Source organism: Hippoglossus hippoglossus, chromosome 7 (genome assembly GCF_009819705.1).
Source record: "Hippoglossus hippoglossus isolate fHipHip1 chromosome 7, fHipHip1.pri, whole genome shotgun sequence".
NCBI classification, from domain to species: domain Eukaryota; kingdom Metazoa; phylum Chordata; class Actinopteri; order Pleuronectiformes; family Pleuronectidae; genus Hippoglossus; species Hippoglossus hippoglossus.
In genome coordinates, this window is record NC_047157.1 from 26205542 (window position 1) to 26224966 (window position 19425).

The window sequence follows — 19425 nt, forward strand, 5'->3', positions numbered from 1 at the left end:
TACTTGTTAGTACTTAGTTACTTTCCGCAGAGTAACTGAGTAATGACACGTGATGAGTTCAGCTCAGTGGTTTTCCTCACGTTCTTCGATGGTTTGCGGAGAACGTCTCCGACTCCTCCTCCATTCCTCAGCCCGTGGTTCAGCACCGTGACGATGCACATCAGCAGCGTGTCACACGCTCGCTCCGTGTGCGATTCGTCTGAAACACACACACACACACACACACACACACACACACACACACACACACACACACACACACACACACACACACACACGGTTAGGACTTGAACATCCATGGTTACTGAGCCCATCTTGCAAACCTGGTTCCAAACTTATTTATTTCTGATCTAAATGCTTCAAAGGGTTAAAGTCCAGATGTGTGAGGATCAGACTCCTCCTCTCACCTTCCTCCTCGGCGACGCCGCTGGTCTCCGAGGTGCAGCTGACTCCGTCTGACGAACACGAGTCGAGGAAATCCTGAGAGGCTTCGTTCTGCTGAGGAGCTGCACGACACACACACACACACACAGACACACACACACACACACACACACACACACACACACACACACACACACAGACACACACACACACACACACACACAGAGTCACTAACCCACAGCAGCAGTGACACACACACACGCTGTCAGTCAGGTGATTGTTGCAGGTGTGTGTTACCTTTAGCGAGCTGTGGCAGCAGGTCGACCTCCATGATGAAATCCTCCTTCAGGCAGAGGAAGCCGACGATGGAGAAGAGGTAGACGAGGATGAGAGCGAGCAGCGCCGTCAGCAGGATGGAGCGACCGTTACGAGTCACACTCTTTATCACGTTGAACAGCGTCTCCTCGCGGTAGATGAGGTCAAACAGCTGCACGCACACACACACACACACACACACACACACACACACAGGGTTAACATCTGTTTCAGAAAACAGATGAGACGTGAGGACGAAGGTGCGCCGGTGGTTTACCAGGATGCTGTAGAAGAGCTCGTGGACGAACAGTCCCAGTGTGGAGGTCAGGACGTACGCCAGGTGATAGTTGAACTCCACGTCCATCACCATGGCTTTGTATCCCATAATAAACGTCCCGTTGTTTCCCACGAAACTCACAACAAACACAATCTTGTTGATGAGCTGCAGGTGAACAGAGAAACACAGCAGGTCGTCAGGAGAGTGTCCACCAAGTCTTTTAAATAAGTTTAATAAATTTCGCAATAAAATCAAGTTGTAATTTAAGGACACTTGTGTCAGGGGGGGAAGACGTGGTTCCTACGTTGAGCGCGCCGAGCAGGATGAGCGTGGGCCCGATGCCGAAGTGGTAAATGGATCTGAGGATCAGAGCCAGGGTCAGAGGCTGGAGGCCGTAACGCTGCGAGAACAGACCCAGCACGGACAGACCGGTCAGGATCCAGAACAGCATCAGCAGCAGGGAGTCGTCGATGGCTCCAGCTGAGAGGACATCATTCAATTCATTCATTTAAAGGCCTCGAGGACATTTTCACACCTGAGAGTCTCGACCGAGGTTCATGATGGATGAACTCAGACATTAACAACAGACACTGACCACTGCAGCAGTAGAGGTTGCAGTAGTAGAAGTTGCAGTAGTAGAAGTAGTATTTGCATCAGTACCTTGTCCTGAGTTGTAGGGGTAGAAGAAGGCGATGATGAGATTGATGAAGACGGCGAGATTAAAAGAGATGGATCCCCACAGAGTCATCCTCCGAGAGAACCAGAACAACACCGGCATGCCTGACACACACACACACACACACACACACACACACACACACACACACACACACACACACACACACACACACACACACACACAGTTATCATCTCTTCACTTTGAACTTCAGGAAAACATTCTGTTTACATGCTATGTGTGTGTGTGTGTGTGTGTGTGTGTGTGTGTGTGTGTGTGTGTGTGTGTGTGTGTGTTCTCACTCCTCAGCTTCTTCTGCCACTCCATCTCTCCGTGCAGGAAGGACGACTGCTCAAAGAAGTGTGTGACCTTTGACCCCTGCTCGTCCTGCTCCGTGGTGTTGAAGACCCTGAACTTCGACTCCTCGGTCAGGAACTCGCAGATGGGATGAACGGGGAACACGATCTGCTCCATGCTGCGGTCGTCACGGACAATCTGCACACAGACGTCACGGTAACGTCACACATGTGTACATATGTATATATATATGTCAGGTGGTATTTCTGTTAGCGTGTAGCATGAGCAGTACCTCTATCTGAGAGGTCAGCAGCTCGTAGTACTCCAGAGGATCCTGATCCACCACAGCAGCTGGAGCTGTGGACTTCAACATCTGGGACAGAGGCCGGTTGTTCAGGTTCAGCTGCAGACACACAAACATTCATGTAACACTGCTGCAGTAACTCCATCAGTACTGCAGTAGCTCCATCAGTACTGCAGTAGCTCCATCAGTACTGCAGTAGCTCCATCAGTACTGCAGTACTGTCACAGTCACTGAGGGTGTAGACGGATGAATTACCATGGAGGAGATTCCTTCCTCTCCCTCTTTACTCTTCTTCAGTGGTTTCAGGAGGTTCTGCAGAACTTTGTTGTGTCTGGCCAACTGAGCACAAACACACCAGACACAAAACTTTACTTCAAGTATTAAATACAAGTGAGTACAGTTACTTATTAGTACTTACTGATGCCTATTTTTGACTCTTGCTGCTGTAATATTGAACATTTCCCCATCGTGGGACTAATAAAGGATTAACTTATCTTATCTTATTTTAACTTATCTTATCTTATCTCATCTTAGTGGATCTTCTCTCATCTTAAAAGCAGAAGTACTCATTATGCAGTAACAGAGAGACGTTGTGTTGTGTCACCTGTTGAGCCAGGATGTAGATGTTGTGTCCAACCTCCCGAGGAGAAACCTCCACCCCCTCACACTCACTGTCCTGATCCTGGTTATAGGCCTTCTTTATCACCTCCACCTGCACACACACACACACACACACACACACACACACACACACACACACACACACACACACACACACACACACACACACACACACACACACACACACACACACACAGATGTTAATATTTTTTATTCCATATATAGAAAATACAACAGAGGGAAGAGAAATAAAGAGGAAGGCAGCAGGGAAGGACGTGAGGAAGGAATCTCTGACCAGCTCTCGTGGTCGGAGGTTGAACAGGATCCTCTCGGCGTTCTCGCTGTCATGGCGACTCTCCATCAGAGCCAGCAGCAGCTTGGAGGCGTTGTCCTGGCAACCAGACAGACAGCAGCAGTCAAACATCTGGACCAAACACGACACCTACACTTCTCATTCTAACCAGCGACTGTAAATGAAGATGGACGATATGACGGCTCCTGAAAGTGAAGCCAAAGTCTGAATCTCCGCCTGGTGGCTGGCCGCCTCCTCCTAGTTAGCAGATGGGACGTGGAGCAAAACTACAAAAGTTCAAGTAAATAAGTTCAAGTTAAATAAGATGGTTCCTGTCATTTAAGGTGAAGCTCTTATCTCACTGATGTTTGTTCAAGTGTTTCTGATAAAGTTTGAATTAGTTATTTGATGATATACAAATGGGCTGAGACGTCATGATTGACAGCTGAGACTGACTCATGATCACGACACCACGGCTCCACTCGACGTGTGACGTCATCACCACAAGATGGCAGCGATCATATCTGAAATGTTTTGGCCTCATTTCTGGGCAACGGGAGGAAGTGGCGACGCGTCCTCCATCTTTATTTACAGTCCACGGTTCTGACCAGTGACAGCGAACAGCTGATCCCTGAACAAACCTTCAACTGCAGCACCATCTCCATCCGGTAGCGACACAACGGGCTGATGTCGTTCAGGATCAGAGCTGTGATGATGTCGATACCGTTGGACTCGTGGGTCACTATACACGTCTGGGTCACGCACACGCACACACACACACACACACACACACAGTGTTAATGCTGAGTGGACCTGCCTCTGTACCTCGATGGAGATCTTCCCTGCTCCTCACCTGGTTCTCCTGGCAGGGGCCCTGGCAGTACTCTGTGAGCGTCTCCAGCGTCTGCGTGATGAGGTGGACGTTTGATTCGTTGATGTAGAGGCCCAGCAGGCCCAGACCTCCTGTGGTGCTTCCACACATGATGTCCAGGAACTGAAGCGTCTCACACACCAGGTTGTAGTTGGTCTTATTGTTCTGGCATCGCAGAAAGTTCTGGAGAGACGCAAACACAGGTTCCACCTCGTTCACAGTGAATATCTCTCTATAGTGTGTTGCAATTTTTGTAAACAAATAAAAACTAAACAACAAAAATGGCAAATATACGAATAAATGAATGAATATTTGAATGCCAGTGTTTTTAACCTCTCAGCTGCCGTAGTTTCAATGCCTGTATCACAACAGAACGTTCAATGCACCAGTGTTTCCGTCCTGGTTGTTGATTAGTGAGACACAAACCTGCAGGTCCTGGTTGTGGTTCTCGCAGAGCAGCTGGAGGAACCTGAGAATCGGCTTCATGATGATAACAGCTGGTCCCATCTCCGTCTCCACCTCCCTCTGCTCCTCCACCGGCGGAGCTGGCAGAGCCGAGGGACCGGCCACCGGGGAGATGGATTGACCCTGGACCAACAGCTGGTGACCCCCCGAACCAGGAAGTGCTAACGCTCCTGAGCCGCCTTCAAAAAAATAAAAAAATGTCAGTCTCATTGTAGAGTAAATTCAAAAACTAAACTAAAAACCTGAAATTAAAAACACTTAAATAAAAGCAAACAAATCCTGGAGATAAAACTTATTTTAAATGGAACAAACACATGAAGGTTCAGAGAATGTCCTGAAACACTTTTGTTGGTTGTGTTTCAGAGTCACAGTTTTTGTTTGGTGAGTTGAGATGTGGACGTCTCACCTTGCTCCAGCTCTTTCTCGTTGGCTTTGTGCGTCATCTCTCCGACATTAACGGAAACCGTAGCTTTAATGTCCGTCCGAGCTTCTTTCATCCGGTCGTGAAGAACCTTGAAGAACTTCTCTGATTTGTTGTCGCCCATCATCAGTTTATAGAACGAATTCTGTGGGAGAAAGACGGGACTCACACACAGATTCATTCACAGAGGTGGTCCTGTGTGTGTGTGTGTGTGTGGGTGTGTGTCTGTGTGTGTCTGTGTGTGTGTGTCACCTGTATCTCGGTGTTTCCTCCCTCCAGCAGACAGATGGCGAGCTGGATGCTCTCCTGGAAGATCTTGTCGTTCTTGGTGCTCATCACCAGATCTGTGAACAGCTTCGTTCCTCCTTCTCGGTCCAGACGACACTGAACCGCCGCCACCGCCGCCCAGTCCCGCTCCTGCTCCCCGCCTGACACGCAATAATAATTACATGATAATAATAATAAAGACGAGTTCAGAGTTGATCTGATCAGAATGATAAACAACACTATGTAGTTTTTATACCTTAATTAACAGCTTCAAAACAATTTGATGCTCCACAAACTCTAATATAGGGAGAAAATGGCTTGTCTGTCATTGCCACAGCGCCCCCTGGAGGCCTGGAACTGCACTATGTCCCTCTGGTGTACCGTGTGCACGAGGAGGCTCAGACTACAACTCAGTGAATCGAGTATACCACCTGTAGGGGGAGCCAGAGTGTAGCGAATCTTGCATTGTGTCGCGTTAACGACAGCGTTGCTGTGAGATCGTGTACCTGCAGCTCCGAGCTCCAACAGGTCGTTCTTCGGGGTGTTCTTCTTGTTCGGAAACAGATAATTCTGCAGTAAAACTTTACGCAGCGAGATTCCCTGAAACAACACAACACGTTTTTCATTAACACGACATTAAAATGTTTCGCACAATATCTGATTTCATTGTTGGTAATAGTGGGTTCGATATATCTCAAGAACTAAATCTGATTTCTTTAATGGAAGTAAAGCCAAGTCTGTGGTGTAAAATGTTGTTAAAAGTTTTAAATAATGCAATAATCACAAATGTTGCTCTTCATTTGATATGACATCGTTATATAAACTCTCTATGCGCCCCCTACTGTCTCCATCCGGGAATTCATGTAGCCGTGAAAGAGCCTGTTTAAAAAGAGGTGGTTCAACAAACCTTCTCATCAAAGTCCAGAGTCCGGATCAACATCTCCTGCAGCGTCCTCAAGACTTTGATACACAACTTTTCTTCTGCAGACATCAGAGCTTTGGTGTGTTGGATCAGCCTGCACACACACACACACGTCTCTATGACTTCAGAAGACATTGATAAACACCCTAACATTAAAAACATGTATTTACCTTAAAATTCAAAGATTTACATAACTTTTTGTCCCCATAATGTGACATATTTAGGTCCGTACAACAAACCTGGACACACACACACATAAAGATATTTTTCCCATCATGCTCTTCAGATTCAGGACACGCAGAACCTACTTGGAGATGAATCCTCCGGACTCGCAGCGCTGCCGGGCGTCGGTTCCCTCCAGAAACAGCAGCTCCGGCTGATGGAGGACGTCCACCAACACGGACAGTTCGGCGTTGACCAGCGGCTTCAGGCGCTCCTCCAGAGTGTTGATGATGTCCTGAGGAACGCAGACACACACACACACACACACACACACACACACACACACACACACACACACAGACTTTAATCAGAGTTTTGCAGCTTTATCGTGGTTCTTCGGTATCGAATGTGTCCGTGGTGGCGTCTGTACCTGCAGTTTCTCGATGATGTTCTTGTAGTCCCAGGGGTTGCTGGGTGCGATGGGTCTGGTGGATCGTGAGGACGATTTGTAGTTTGGGTTCGAGCGGGACAAAGAGTTGAGAGCAGAACTGGACAACATGGAGCTGATCTGAGACTCCAGGTCCAGAGGGAGAACGATGGAACGAGTCTTAGCTAAACAGAGACAGAGAGTTATATATTGATCCATCTGCATGTGTGTGTGTGTGTGTGTGTGTGTGTGTGTGTGTGTGTGTGTGTGTGTGTGTGTGTGTGTGTGTGTGTGTTACCTGTCATGGCGAGCGTCTTGATGCAGGTCTCCACCTGACCTCGGTGCTGCTGCTGCAGCCAGGGACAGTCCAGCAGCCGGACGGACGACTGCAGCAGGTGAGTGACGATGGTGTGGTGAGTCTGACGGAGCGAGAGACACGACGATCAAACCTCAAACAAACTCTCAGATTAAAAAGTCAAATAAACAAATCAGCAAAGCAAACTGAGAGACAGATTTATTAAATGCTGCTGACCTGCAGAGAGGTGCTGTTTTCAGAGAAGGGGGAGCTGAAGAAGGCGTTGATGGTGTCAAACACCACGTTGATGATGTATTTCTCCAGGATGGGATCAGTGAGACGCTTCTCTCGCTTACTACAAACCTGCAGACGGGAAAAACACGTGAAAGCAGCTGCATGTGCCCGACCTGCTGTAGTCGATATTCCAGTTAGTCGGGGCGGTTGTTACCCGAGCCATGTCCACTGTGAAGTCTTCAAACAGTTTCCAGATGTGGTTGGACGTGTAGATTTCCTTCATCTCCACCTCGGTGTCCACGTAGCAGTGATTCACAAAGTTCACGTACGCAGTTTTCACCTGAGACACAAAGACGGACACACAGACCTTAACAACATGTAGACGTTTGATTAGGGCTGTCACTTTTCATTCCACATTCAAACATTCATACCAACGTGAAAAAGTTTCTATATGAACTGTAATGACTTGATCCAACACAAAATATAGAATCTAGAAGCAGAAAAGTCTGCTAGTATCGAGATTTCCTCACATAATGGATTCAACTTGTGCCAAGGTGCTGTTCCAGTATTAATATTAATATTTACTTGCTGTAGATGCCCTTCGACTGTAGACAGTGGTACATTGTCATTCGTAGTGTGTGTATGTAGATCATGTGTGTATTTATCAGACTCTGTCGAAATCTTCGTCCCAAATAACTCCTCTTGAAGCCTGTGTAGCTCAGACGGTAGAGCATCAGACATCAAATTAGACGGAACGGTTGAAAGAGGAGTGAAATAAGCCAGAGGACGCTAGCGAGCACAGTCGTCCTGAGCAGACGATCATGACGTCTGAGAGGTGGCGTGTGGAAGTTTGAATATGTTCAAACTAATTGTGCATCATAGCAAATTTGTTCGCACTTGATTTTTGGAAAAAACTGATCACAGCTGCTTCACTGGATCATATGATCCTCAGTGAGTTGTGAGTCTTTACAAGCTTCACCTCGGTGATGCAGTCCTCGTGCGTCACCACTCGCACCACGTCCTCCAGGGGGAGCAGTGACGTGCACTTGATCTCGGTGTAGACGTTCTTCCCCTCGGCGCAGGCCGCTAACAGCTCCACCAGAGAAATGTGATACCTGCAGGGAGGAGGACATGTTGTCTACGACACCATCGCCACCCAATGAACAACCCTGTGACACAAGCCTGTTGTTGTTGCCGTGGTTACCTGAGCGGGCTTAGCTCGCCGACCCCCTCCCTGCTCTCCGCCATCAGCTCCAACATGACGTTAAATGAGGTCTTGTCGTTGTAGAAGACGACGACGTCCTCGCCGGAATTCGTCAACTGTGGAGAGAACGAACATTACATCAGAACATCAAACAGGCTGAGAACATTTGGTCAAAGGGACTCGTCTCGTCCTCGTCCTCGTCCTCACCTCGGTCATGATCATGTCCTGACACTTCTTCACGTACTTTCCCTCGGCCTTGATGATGGTGTGCAGGAAGTTGAGGTACTGGACGTGGCGGCCGTGCGTGGCCAGGCAGTGGATGAAGTGCTGCAGGACGCTCTCGGAGATCTCGCTGCACAGCTGGTAGTTGTTACAGAAGATGTGCTGCACGGTCTCGGCCTCCAGCAGCTGCACAGGAGGAAGAAACTGTTCTCACCGTCACTCAGTCATTCATCGTTTACTCAGTGAAGCAGTTTGTCTTTTAGTTTGAGAAACGTCGGACAAGTTTAATTAGAACGTCAGAATGTCAACGTCAGGTTTTAACGTTGTTTCCCCACATCTCTAAGAGACAGATTCATAATGTTTGTCTTATGTATAGACAGAATAAATATTAATACTCGTCATTGTTGTGAAGTTGAGTCTCTCCAAACTCAAGAGGGTAGGGGTCACTCACGGGGTTTCAGACATTGATTGATTCATTTTATTGAACTTGATCAGTTATAAAAATCCTTATACCCCAGGGTTGAGGAACAGGTTGAGGTTCTTGTGCAGCAGCACCTGGTTCTCCTCGTTCCCCATGCAGAACTTCTGCAGGAACAGGTGAGTGTACCTGATGATCTCCTGCATCTTCATGTCGCTCTGCAGACACACAGTGAGGGGTTAGGATGGGAAGGAACCGCTGTTTGTTTTCCATTTCTAAATATAGTGTTTAAACAATGATGATCGATTCGACCACAGGCACAAAGATCCAGACCCTTGATCGGGGACTTCAGGGCTTTTATTTTGGTGGTGCTCGGTCTGACCTGGTCATATGACACCTGCAGCAGGTCTAACATGACTTTATGAGCTCCCATGTTCTTCATCAACCTCTGCTGCTTCTTCCAAACTCCACTGGTGCACATCTTGTTCAACCTTTCCAGGATCTACAGAGAGAGAGAGAGAGAGAGAGAGAGAGAGACGGGGGGGGGGGAGAGAGAGAGAGTGAGAGAGAGAGAGAGAGAGAGACAGAGAGAGAGAGAGGGAGAGAGAGAGAGAGAGAGAGAGAGAGAGAGAGGGAGAGAGAGAGGACAGAGAGAGAGAGTTAGAGTTAGAGAAGACCATAAATATATTATGTAAATAAAGATGGACGTCTCAGCTCCTTTTCCTCCTGTTGTACAAAATGATGCCAAAACATCTCAGATACGAACGCCGTCATCTGGAGTCTGTGACGGAGTTGATCCTGGAGTCAGCTGATCGCGCCCTCGACCAATCAGGAGTCAGTCAATCAAATAACTAATTAAAGTTATTGAAAAGTCTAATTAACTAATTAAGTCAAAATTGTGACACACTTTTAAGATATTGGTGATTTTTAATGTCATTTTAACCAGATGAAGGATTTTAGTCGTCAATCAACTTCCAACAGCTCCCGTGATCCCACATTATTTCATGACATCATTAAAACGTGTTTTAATTGAAATCAAGTGAACAAAGCTGGTCACTGTCAAATGCTACAATATCCAGTGTAATATTCACAAAGGTGATACACATGTAAATGTACCAACTGAAGTATCTGATTGAACTGTAGGTAAAAGTGAAAATTACTTTTGATTGACGAATACATTTCAGCGTTGACATTTTGATTTACTGAAAAAGGTTTGAGATGTTAATTCGAAAGGAAAAATTTAATAATTAATTTTACATGATTGGACACAACTAAATTATTGGAACTGATGATTTATCAGGTGAAAGAAAAGGGAAAACTAAATTCTGATTGGATGAACTTTTGAATTTCTAATATTTTGACACAAAGCGACGTCTGGATTTAGTTTCATTAAGAAGAGTTCACTTTGCAGCCAGTTTGAGCAGAAACAACGGTTTCACTCTTTCATGTAGAGACGATCTAACCTCTTAATCCTCTTTATATATTCGTGCTGCCGTTATTCAAAGTGACTGTTGGGGGGAAAAAAAGATAATGAAATGTGTTCTGAGTGCTGGAAGCCACCATTGCTGAGGAGCACCACGTAAAGACCTCAGGAAGACACATCACAGCTGATCTCTGGGAAGCACGGCGCAGAAACACCACAGCCGAGACGCACACCCACAACAACTCAACACAGACGGACCAGTGTCCTCACCTCTTTGACTTTCTTGTAGTTCTCGTTGCCCTTCTCGTGTTTGTCCTTCTTGGGCGGCGCTTCCTCTGACAGCCCCTGCAGGACGCAGAGTGTAAGACAGCGTATGCAGTTCTCTCCGAGCACGGTACCACGATATATACACACTGATCACAAGTCAAACTATTACTTATTAAAGAAAGTCCGATACTACAAACTAAAGCAATAAGCATGATTTACTTTTTGTTGGAAACTGTTGTGACATTAAACTGTCGATGAGACACTGGTTCACTTTAATGTGATTTAGCCCCCACATGTGTTGGTTTGCACATTGATGGCAACAGAACAGAACCTGACTTGCTTATTGCTTGTTAGGTTGTTGTTTTAATAGTTTGATAAGCAGTATAAGTGTGTATTAGATTTATAACAATGACCACGAGAGCAGATTGTCCACAAAGCAGAAGGTCGGTGGTTCGATCCCTGGCTCCTACGCACTCAAGGTTGAGCAAATACTGATCCACAAATTGCCCTTGGTGGCTCAGTGTGTGAAAAGGTAAACATCATGTATCACAGGACTTTTAGTGGAAGGTTAGACATAAAAAAAACCTTATCTAAGCACAGGCCATTCATTTCAAAGTAAGAGAGGAGAAAGTAGTGAGAAAGTAGGAGGTGAGCAACAAAAATCCCCAAACCCATCTGAACCCAGGACCATGTAGCCTCCTCCTCAGCTGAGACACCAGCAAGCCCCCCACCAGCGTTAGTTCCACAAACCAAATGCATTGGATAAAAATACATTTTTAGTTTCAGGTTAGTCTTTTAGTGACGAATATCCTGATTATTAATAAATGAAAATGTGACGGTTTAGTTCCTAATGACTTTGAGTTAGTTTGTTAGTGGTTATAAACAGTTAGTTGTTAAAACAGTTGTTCACAGCAACCTGGAGAATCACGCAGCCATCGAGACATGAGGATCACACCTTTGGAAGTTAGACGATAATCATTCAGAGACATGAACATCGGCTTCTTACAGGAACTCCGTCAAACTAAATGTCTCTTCCTCAACGTTTTAATCGCAAAAACTTGAATCCGTTTTTGCTCCTTACCTCTCCTTTCTCCTTCTTGTCTTTTTTGTCCTTCTTCCCGTCGCCTCCTCCTGAGTTTTTCTTCTCCACCCACAGTTCAGATTTCTCCACCAGCGTCCGGAGGCGATCCAGATCAGCCTTGATCAGCTTGTAGTTCTCTACATCCTGAGACGTGATCAGCAACTGGACCTGCAGAAGCCCAGAGAAACATGGAGGTTCCATCAATCAACATTTATTCCATGGATTCGATATGAATATTCCTTAATGGATTTAGATTCAATATACTCTCCTCTCAGTTTCAAAGAAAAAACATTTCACAATGATTTCAGGCGCGACAGTTTCAGTGAAAGGTTAAACATGCTTCGCCTGAAGGAGCCAACTTTACACACTTCTCAGTAGGAACAACAGAAAACCTCCATGAATAGACGAGAGGCAAGAACAACACCTGTACAGGGACTTGAACCCTGGACCTTCAGATTAAAAGTCTGAAGCTCTGCCAACTGAGCTACACAGGCTTCTATAGCATATACTTCACATTTAAAAAAATCTGTCGTAAAACCAGGTTGCATATTATATCCGTATGTAATATTACTTACTGATAAAGTACAATAAACATTTGGACAGTTTTGGGGTTTATATGACATCACGTGATGTATAAGAATCCGAAGACACGAATTGTTCAATATCCTACAGAAATGTCTCTCCTCATTAGACAGTGCACCACCTTAAGAGGGACTTGAACCCTCAACCCCTTAGATTAAGAGTATGCTGCTCTACAGTCTGAGATAGAGAAGCTTCAAGAGGGTTTTCTCACGGACTCCAAATCCCACAATCGGTACAAATACACTATTTGAGGCCTTTAGCCAGATCTTTCTGTGCCATCATCAAACCAGCGAATGCCATTGGAAAAGATTCTCATGTAGCTTTCAGATTCAGTCTTATAGTCGTCAGCCTTCATCCCGTTTACAGGAAGACCTTCATAATGCTGTGTGCTGTGTGTGCACCTGTTTGAAGGTGTGCAGGACTTCCTGTCTCTGGCTGAAGTGTCTGAAGAGCAGCTGCAGGGCTCCAGACACCAGAGGAGGGTACTCGTGCATGGTGAGGTGGATCAGCACTCGCAAGAACATGCGACCGCCTTCATCGTCCACCTCCAGGATGCTGTTCCCTTTACTGTGAACACACGTTATCCAACACCCTTCATCAAATGTCCCTTAAGGTTAAATATCCTCAAATTGATGAAAATGTACGTATCAAATGAAAGTGGGATTGCTTACCCGACTCCAAACATGGCCTCCGCCTGCTCCCCAATGTGCAGCAGGTTGATGGCGGCTGTCGAGGGACAAACATAGAACTTATTAGCAACAGAAAGAGTGAAGCTGTAGACGGTAAGTTCCACGACCTCATACACACATGGCTTCGATGAGGAACGCACAAAGAAAACACGGCTCAGTTTTAAAGGCAGCTACAAACAAACGACCAAAAAAACGCACAAAAAGATGGACGAAAACGAAGCAACGTGTAAAAACAGCCCCGACATTTATGACATTATGAACCTAAATGAATTCAGAGTTTCCAGGTTGTACCTGCTGTTTCCACGGTGACTGGGATGTCTGCAAGCATTAAGAAAAGTAACACAACTTTACCAAACACTGCAGGGTGTGTGTTCAGGTAGTTCACACACGTCTTTTAAAAACCTTAAAATACTTTAATTCTGGTAGAAGGTGTGTAAAATGCCTTGAAGAGCTGTACAATACTTAAAGGTTCACATAAAGTATTTAAATATAAAGTATTTAAATATAAACGGCCCATTCTAGGGTAAAGAAAACAACAATTTGTGCAATTTAGATGAAACACACGAGTGAAAACATCACTAGGATTATTTTATATTCAATTTCTGCCAATAGATCAATTTGACCTCAGTCTTACACACTGAACCTTTAACCTTTGTAACATTACATATAAAACAGATGGTAGATGGTCGATGTTCCCACACAGGAGATGTAAATACATCTTTTAAAGGGCAAACTTTTGAGGCCGGTTGAAACGTTTGAACTTGACTCTGTGGTCGTCTGTTGCAGCAGCACAGACGTCTGTTCGTCTGTTGCAGCAGCACAGACGCCCCCTCCCTCCCAATATAAGTTCAAGTTCAAAGTAATAAACCTGGAAGGCCAGTATGAATTCAATATCGCAGATTGTCCAATTTCATCGACCAATTTCTACCAACCAATGGAACAGAGGTCGACTGCTTCACCACACACACACACACACGATACACACTGTACAACAAACACACAAATCTGCTTTAAAAAGAAACATGCCACTAAATCTGAATCTATAAGCAAAACATAAACATTTAGTGACTTTCTGTAAAAGACAAAATAAAACACAGACATTCAATCAGTCAAAAAGATTGAGAAGAAAAATAAGACACATTTCTTTGTTTTCAAAAGTTCAGAGACCAGAACTTGACACATGGAGGACGGGGACGCTGTGGTCTGACACCCAAAGGAAACCTCGCAGGTTCTTTTGGACTGAAGCTGTAAAGACTCATTTCCACAAACGTACGCACACACGCAGCTTCATTAAGGAACACACAAAGAAAACACGGCTCCGATACAAACATCCAAACAAAAAACTGACAACACGAGGGACGACACTTCAGTGAAGCGTAAAAAAAAAAAAGCCCCCGACATTGAAGACACTACGCCTCTAAGAAGAGTTTCCAGGTTCTACCTGCTGCTTCCATGTTGTCTGGGATGTCTGCAAGTAGCGAGAGAAGTAACAACACACAACTTTACCAAACACTGAGTGTTGAGGAAGATCACAAGGCTTTTTAAAAACCTGATAATACTGAAAGACCAATATTTAGATTTTTAAGAGCTTTAACAAACTCCACCACTAAAATTTCAGTATCAAAAATATTAGAAATTGGGGAAAAAACAAATATATTCAAAATGGAAAAAACTTTAGAGGCGGCATAAAAATTCAAGCCACCTCAAAATGTAGTAATTTATCAAACCAAATTAAAATAAATATTTTATAAATTCCAAAATTTGTATTTAAAATTGGAAAATAAAAGCTAAATAAAGATAATGAGTGAGTCTGTGTTTCCATCGGCTCTGTGATGTTTACCTGCTTGCTCCATGTTAGTGGTGGCGTCGGCATCAGCCATCGGATAAACATCCACAAACTCCTTCTTAAAGACGGACAGCAGGAAGGACAGGCGGTAGTCCAGTCGAACGTTCAGGATGAACTGAGGAGGAGCAGAGCTCGGTTCAGACGACAGAGCTTCACCAGCCCGGTGGATGTTTCATAATAATTCATCTGGTATTATAGTTACCTGTAATATCTCCAGGATCTTCAGCTTGGTGTCCATTACTGTCAGGTCCATCCTGTCAATGCTGTCCTTACCAGCTCTCTGTCCATCAAGTCCGAGCCCCGCCCCCAGCCCGGCCCCTCTGGCGCCCGGACCTCCGAATATGGACTGCTTCCTGTTGAGGACCATGGTGGACATCATCTGTCCCATCCCGTGTATGGAGCGCTTCACGTTCTTCCCTTCAGGGACACGAACAGAGACGAGGTAGAAACGAGCAAGTTAACAAAGAGTCAACTGCACAATCAGATGTGGTGGACGAGAAGAAACTGAGCAGCGCATCAGAGCAATTAGAGCAATAATTAAATAAAAATAAAAGCAAAGTACAAGAGCTTAATATATAGAAGTCAAATACAATATTAAAGATTAAATACATTCATAAACATATATATTTTATGAGGTTTTACTATGTATACTATGTATTTTTAGCACAAGAAACATTCTGGGAATATAAATGATCTTATCGTTGCCGTCATTTGAAATGCATTTGTAAGGATTGATAAAGAGTAAGCAGGAGAAGAGAACCTGTTCCGTCATCATGGAACAGCAGCCCAGCGTGTCCAGGGTTGGGTCGACAGTCGATGATGCCCAGCAGGGTTCTGGTGAGTCTGAGCAGCTCAAAGAAACTGTAGAAACCGAAGTAGATCAGATGTCTGGCCAAACTCACCACCTGGAGAAGAGACACATCGAAGTGATCACCGGGAAGAAAGGAAAACTGGAGGAAGGGAGAAAGATTTACAATGAAAAAAGCAAGAGGAGGAATCTGGACCGACCTCGTATGTAAGTTTGTTTTTCTCCTCATTGTGGAACGGGAGTTCGTCGTTGAGAACATTGTTGAGATACTCCTCCATGAACGCCATGGTGTTGGAGAAACGGTTCTTCTTGTTGTACCTGCTGTCGTCCATGTTGGAGTCATAACTGCGGAGGACAGGTACGATAACAAATTAACTCATAATAGGAGAGTATCACCTGAACAGGGACTTGAACCCTGGACCCTCAGATTAAAAGTCTGATGCTCTGCCGTCTGAGCTACACAGGCTTCAGGAGGGTTGCCTTTCGAAGAAAAAATTACATTTAAATACATATACACAACAAACAACCACGACAAAATACCAGTACATTCAGACAGGCAGTTTATGGGCATCTGCAGCAAGGAACATTTTATACTTGTGGTGGAACAGGACCAAAGCACAAATTTAAGACGATTATGTGAGTAAATCTCGATACTTTCAGATTTACACACTTAAATACACACTTCCACAGATAGAACTGCAGCCTGAAAGCAGCCTTAACACACTATCCAGGAGCCATAAGGGATCACAGTGAGGGTTCATAAGTGTCCGATGACCTGAGAGTGAATGCAGCCTTCTTTTGTTTATAACTACTTAATAGAAATCTCACTCTAAATGAGAGCGTCGCCTGAACAGGGACTTGAACCCTGGACCCTCAGATTAAAAGTCTGATGCTCTACCGGCTGAGCTATCCAGGCTCTGTGAGGGCTGTGTTTTGGATGACAGATTTCCAGAGAGTCAACTCTACATAAACATACAATACTACCGACACCGACAACGTTCCACTATATACAGTCAGGCCGTCTAGAGGCATCTACGGCCAGGAACAAGGATACCTCTGTGTACTTGTGGTGGTTCAGTACAGTACAAGTTGAGCCCATTCTGTCAGTAAAGCTCTCTGAGAACTTACTGACTCGACTCACTACCTGTGATGGAAAACTGACTTCAGAAGACACAGATCCGTGTGTTGATGTTTCACTTCTCATCCAAGAGGCTCCTGCAGTTCTGACTGACTAACTGAGGTTTCAGGTCTGTACCTGTGTTGAGAGTCGTTGTGTCAAACAGGCAGGTCGTTGAACCCCCCCCCCCCCCACACCAGTTGTGGGTTGTTGGGGTCTGTGTGTTGGAGACCACCCTGCTATTGTGTGAGTCCTTATGGTCACTGGAGTTGGGGTGTGGTTGTGTGAGGAGAGAACTTGACAGCACTGTAGGCGGCTGAAAGTTGGTGTCCAAATTCCACATGACCGATCCATAAACGTATAAATGTACACTATTCCCTACATTTATACTGTAACATTATATTGGTAGTCAACAATTTCCAGGTGACATATTCTATAGCTAAAGCAATTCCCGTAAATTCCCATTTCATCGAAGCGGTAATAAAAATCTACCAACTCTTTGATGGTGATGGACGTGGGGATCTCGGTCCAGAGGCGGGCAAACTTCACGGGGGTCACCAGCTCCTGGGGGTCCCGGTCCACGTGGGCGTGGAGCATGAGGCGACAGAAGGAGGCTCGCAGGTCAAAGGGCAGCGTCTCGTCCATCATGCACAGGAAGATGAGCTCCACGTCCAACTGCTTGGAGATCTCGTCGATGGCCAGATACTGACGGTCCAGACACATCCGGGCAAAGAGCTTCAGCTGGTACCTGGGGAGGGTGAGTGTCAGTTATATCAGAAATGATTTCACAGACGAGTGGGGCAATAGAGATGAAGATGTCCGAGTAGTTTACCGTTGATATTCATGGTTCCTAGAGGATAAATCTAAATGCATTTATCGACCCACCAGCTTTTAATTAAGCGCTTTCCACTGGGAAACAATATACATCATAAATAAACAAAAGTTGATCTAATGTAAAAAATGTAAACCCTTTTCTGTGGGTGAGGTAAAATACAGAAAGATTTATTTGTAAAAAATGGTAAACAACATCCACATTCCCAGATCTAGGCGAGGATTTTCCGTGGACACCAGGGGGCGACATCCTCCTGTGTCTCTACCTGTAGTAGGTGAGGACGTTCTCATCGTGAGCGTTTCCCTGCCTCGCCTCCTGAGCAAGCTGTCGGATGCCCTTCTCCTGTCTCTCATTGGTCTTGTCCGTCCACACCAGCCACACCTACAGGTACATGTACAAGTACATCACGTCTTACACACATTTCTCTGTAGATAAACAGATTTGGTGTCTTCAGGAAGTTGGGTTCCACAGTGGGGACAGAGGACAGAGCGGGCAGACCCACCTCATCGTCATCTCCATAGTCGTCCATCCCTATGTACTCCCCCTCCACACCACCAGGATGCAACTCCTTCGGGACTCGACGCCTGAAGCCAGCGAAACACAAACAGAGCTTAAATATTCAAAAGCATAATTTAGAGGACACTCACTCACAGTCTGAAGGGACGTAGCTCACGGCTCAAGATTCCTACTGATTCAGTTAAATATGCTAATGCTAACATAGCTATAGTCTGTATTATTATTATGTGGAAATGCTAATGCTAGCTTTGAGACTGTGGTGCCCCCTGCTGGTCAGAGGTATAAACAAATAATACGGAGAGAGTAACATTAATGTTAGGAACAACATTTACTTTACAAACATATGTTGTTATATGATATTAAACTACGTGGAACAAGATTATGATACTCGTTAATTTCATATCTATCATCAGCCCATAACACACAGGAATTAACTCGTTTAAAACTACTTCCTGCATCGGACGTCCTGTGTAACGTTCAGTTTTGTTTTCAAGGTTAAAGGTCCCCCCCCCTCTCTCCTCACTCTGTCTTGATGAGGATATCCTGGTTTTTGGGGTCCAGCACACATTTACAGATGAGCTCCTGAGTGACGGGGATGGCCACGTTGTTGGACACACACAGGTCTGACAGGTAGTCCAGAAACCTGCACAACCACACAAACACACACACACGTATAATATCTGCACATCTGACAGGAAGCTGACTCTCCCCCCTCCTCTCTCCCCCCTCATCTCTCCCCCCTCCATGTGTACCTGGGCTCTCGGTTCTTGCGGACCAGGCTGACGAAGGTCTCCACCTCGGTCTTGGTGATGTGCTTCTCCAGCAGCTTGCGGTTGTTGTGCAGCAGGGCGGTGATGGTGTCCTCAGCCAGGATGTCGTAACCGATCTGACTCTGCATCACACCGAACTGCTTCGCGATGTGCTCCTGAAAGGGGGACGGATGGTGAGAGAGCGGGTGGAGGGGACGATCATAGCAAACAAAGAGTGGTTCGATTCCAGTGCATGGATCATCATCATCATCATCATCATCATCCTCATCATCGTCATCCTCACCTGGTTCTTCCGGTAGTCCTCCTGTGAGTGTCGGAGGACCCTGTAGCAGAGTCTGAGCATGTACTGGTAGGGGGAGTTCTTCTGGTCGGCCAGCTCCTCCAGTCGCAGCAGGGGCCCCTCGCCTCCCCCCCGGTCCT

The 19425-nt window shown here is 45.6% G+C and overlaps 1 protein-coding gene and 3 non-coding genes across 5 annotated transcripts in view; all 4 read right to left on the reverse strand.

Moving 5' to 3' along the window:
• The window catches only part of itpr3 (inositol 1,4,5-trisphosphate receptor, type 3), a 37715-nt gene that overhangs the window by 2074 nt on the left and 16216 nt on the right, over positions 1–19425 (reverse strand). The window contains exons 15-57 of one of the 2 annotated variants that reach the window (XM_034590575.1): positions 19289–19425; positions 18988–19160; positions 18759–18878; positions 18222–18303; positions 17985–18100; positions 17384–17635; positions 15971–16115; positions 15723–15867; positions 15165–15379; positions 14957–15077; positions 13408–13434; positions 13099–13153; positions 12829–12994; positions 11846–12013; positions 10768–10842; positions 9457–9576; positions 9170–9292; positions 8642–8842; positions 8435–8550; positions 8210–8345; positions 7445–7570; positions 7234–7359; positions 7000–7120; positions 6705–6886; positions 6421–6569; positions 6098–6206; positions 5697–5790; positions 5176–5351; positions 4909–5068; positions 4464–4681; positions 4020–4220; positions 3808–3918; positions 3170–3265; positions 2858–2965; positions 2509–2592; positions 2242–2352; positions 1955–2147; positions 1637–1756; positions 1281–1456; positions 977–1141; positions 682–871; positions 408–506; positions 81–199 (exon numbers count right to left, since the gene is read on the reverse strand). The exon at positions 19289–19425 is cut by the window's right edge and continues 28 nt beyond it. In XM_034590575.1, coding sequence (XP_034446466.1) covers positions 81–199; positions 408–506; positions 682–871; positions 977–1141; positions 1281–1456; positions 1637–1756; positions 1955–2147; positions 2242–2352; positions 2509–2592; positions 2858–2965; positions 3170–3265; positions 3808–3918; positions 4020–4220; positions 4464–4681; positions 4909–5068; positions 5176–5351; positions 5697–5790; positions 6098–6206; positions 6421–6569; positions 6705–6886; positions 7000–7120; positions 7234–7359; positions 7445–7570; positions 8210–8345; positions 8435–8550; positions 8642–8842; positions 9170–9292; positions 9457–9576; positions 10768–10842; positions 11846–12013; positions 12829–12994; positions 13099–13153; positions 13408–13434; positions 14957–15077; positions 15165–15379; positions 15723–15867; positions 15971–16115; positions 17384–17635; positions 17985–18100; positions 18222–18303; positions 18759–18878; positions 18988–19160; positions 19289–19425 — 5927 coding nt within the window. The remainder of the gene's footprint in view (positions 1–80; positions 200–407; positions 507–681; positions 872–976; positions 1142–1280; positions 1457–1636; positions 1757–1954; positions 2148–2241; positions 2353–2508; positions 2593–2857; positions 2966–3169; positions 3266–3807; positions 3919–4019; positions 4221–4463; positions 4682–4908; positions 5069–5175; positions 5352–5696; positions 5791–6097; positions 6207–6420; positions 6570–6704; positions 6887–6999; positions 7121–7233; positions 7360–7444; positions 7571–8209; positions 8346–8434; positions 8551–8641; positions 8843–9169; positions 9293–9456; positions 9577–10767; positions 10843–11845; positions 12014–12828; positions 12995–13098; positions 13154–13407; positions 13435–14956; positions 15078–15164; positions 15380–15722; positions 15868–15970; positions 16116–17383; positions 17636–17984; positions 18101–18221; positions 18304–18758; positions 18879–18987; positions 19161–19288) is intronic. The other variant, XM_034590576.1, reaches the window with a different exon arrangement.
• On the reverse strand, positions 12267–12339 carry trnak-uuu. Its single transcript has one exon. It is a non-coding gene; the product is annotated as a tRNA-Lys (tRNA).
• Positions 16164–16236, reverse strand: trnak-uuu. The gene has a single exon. It is a non-coding gene; the product is annotated as a tRNA-Lys (tRNA).
• On the reverse strand, positions 16614–16686 carry trnak-uuu. Its single transcript has one exon. It is a non-coding gene; the product is annotated as a tRNA-Lys (tRNA).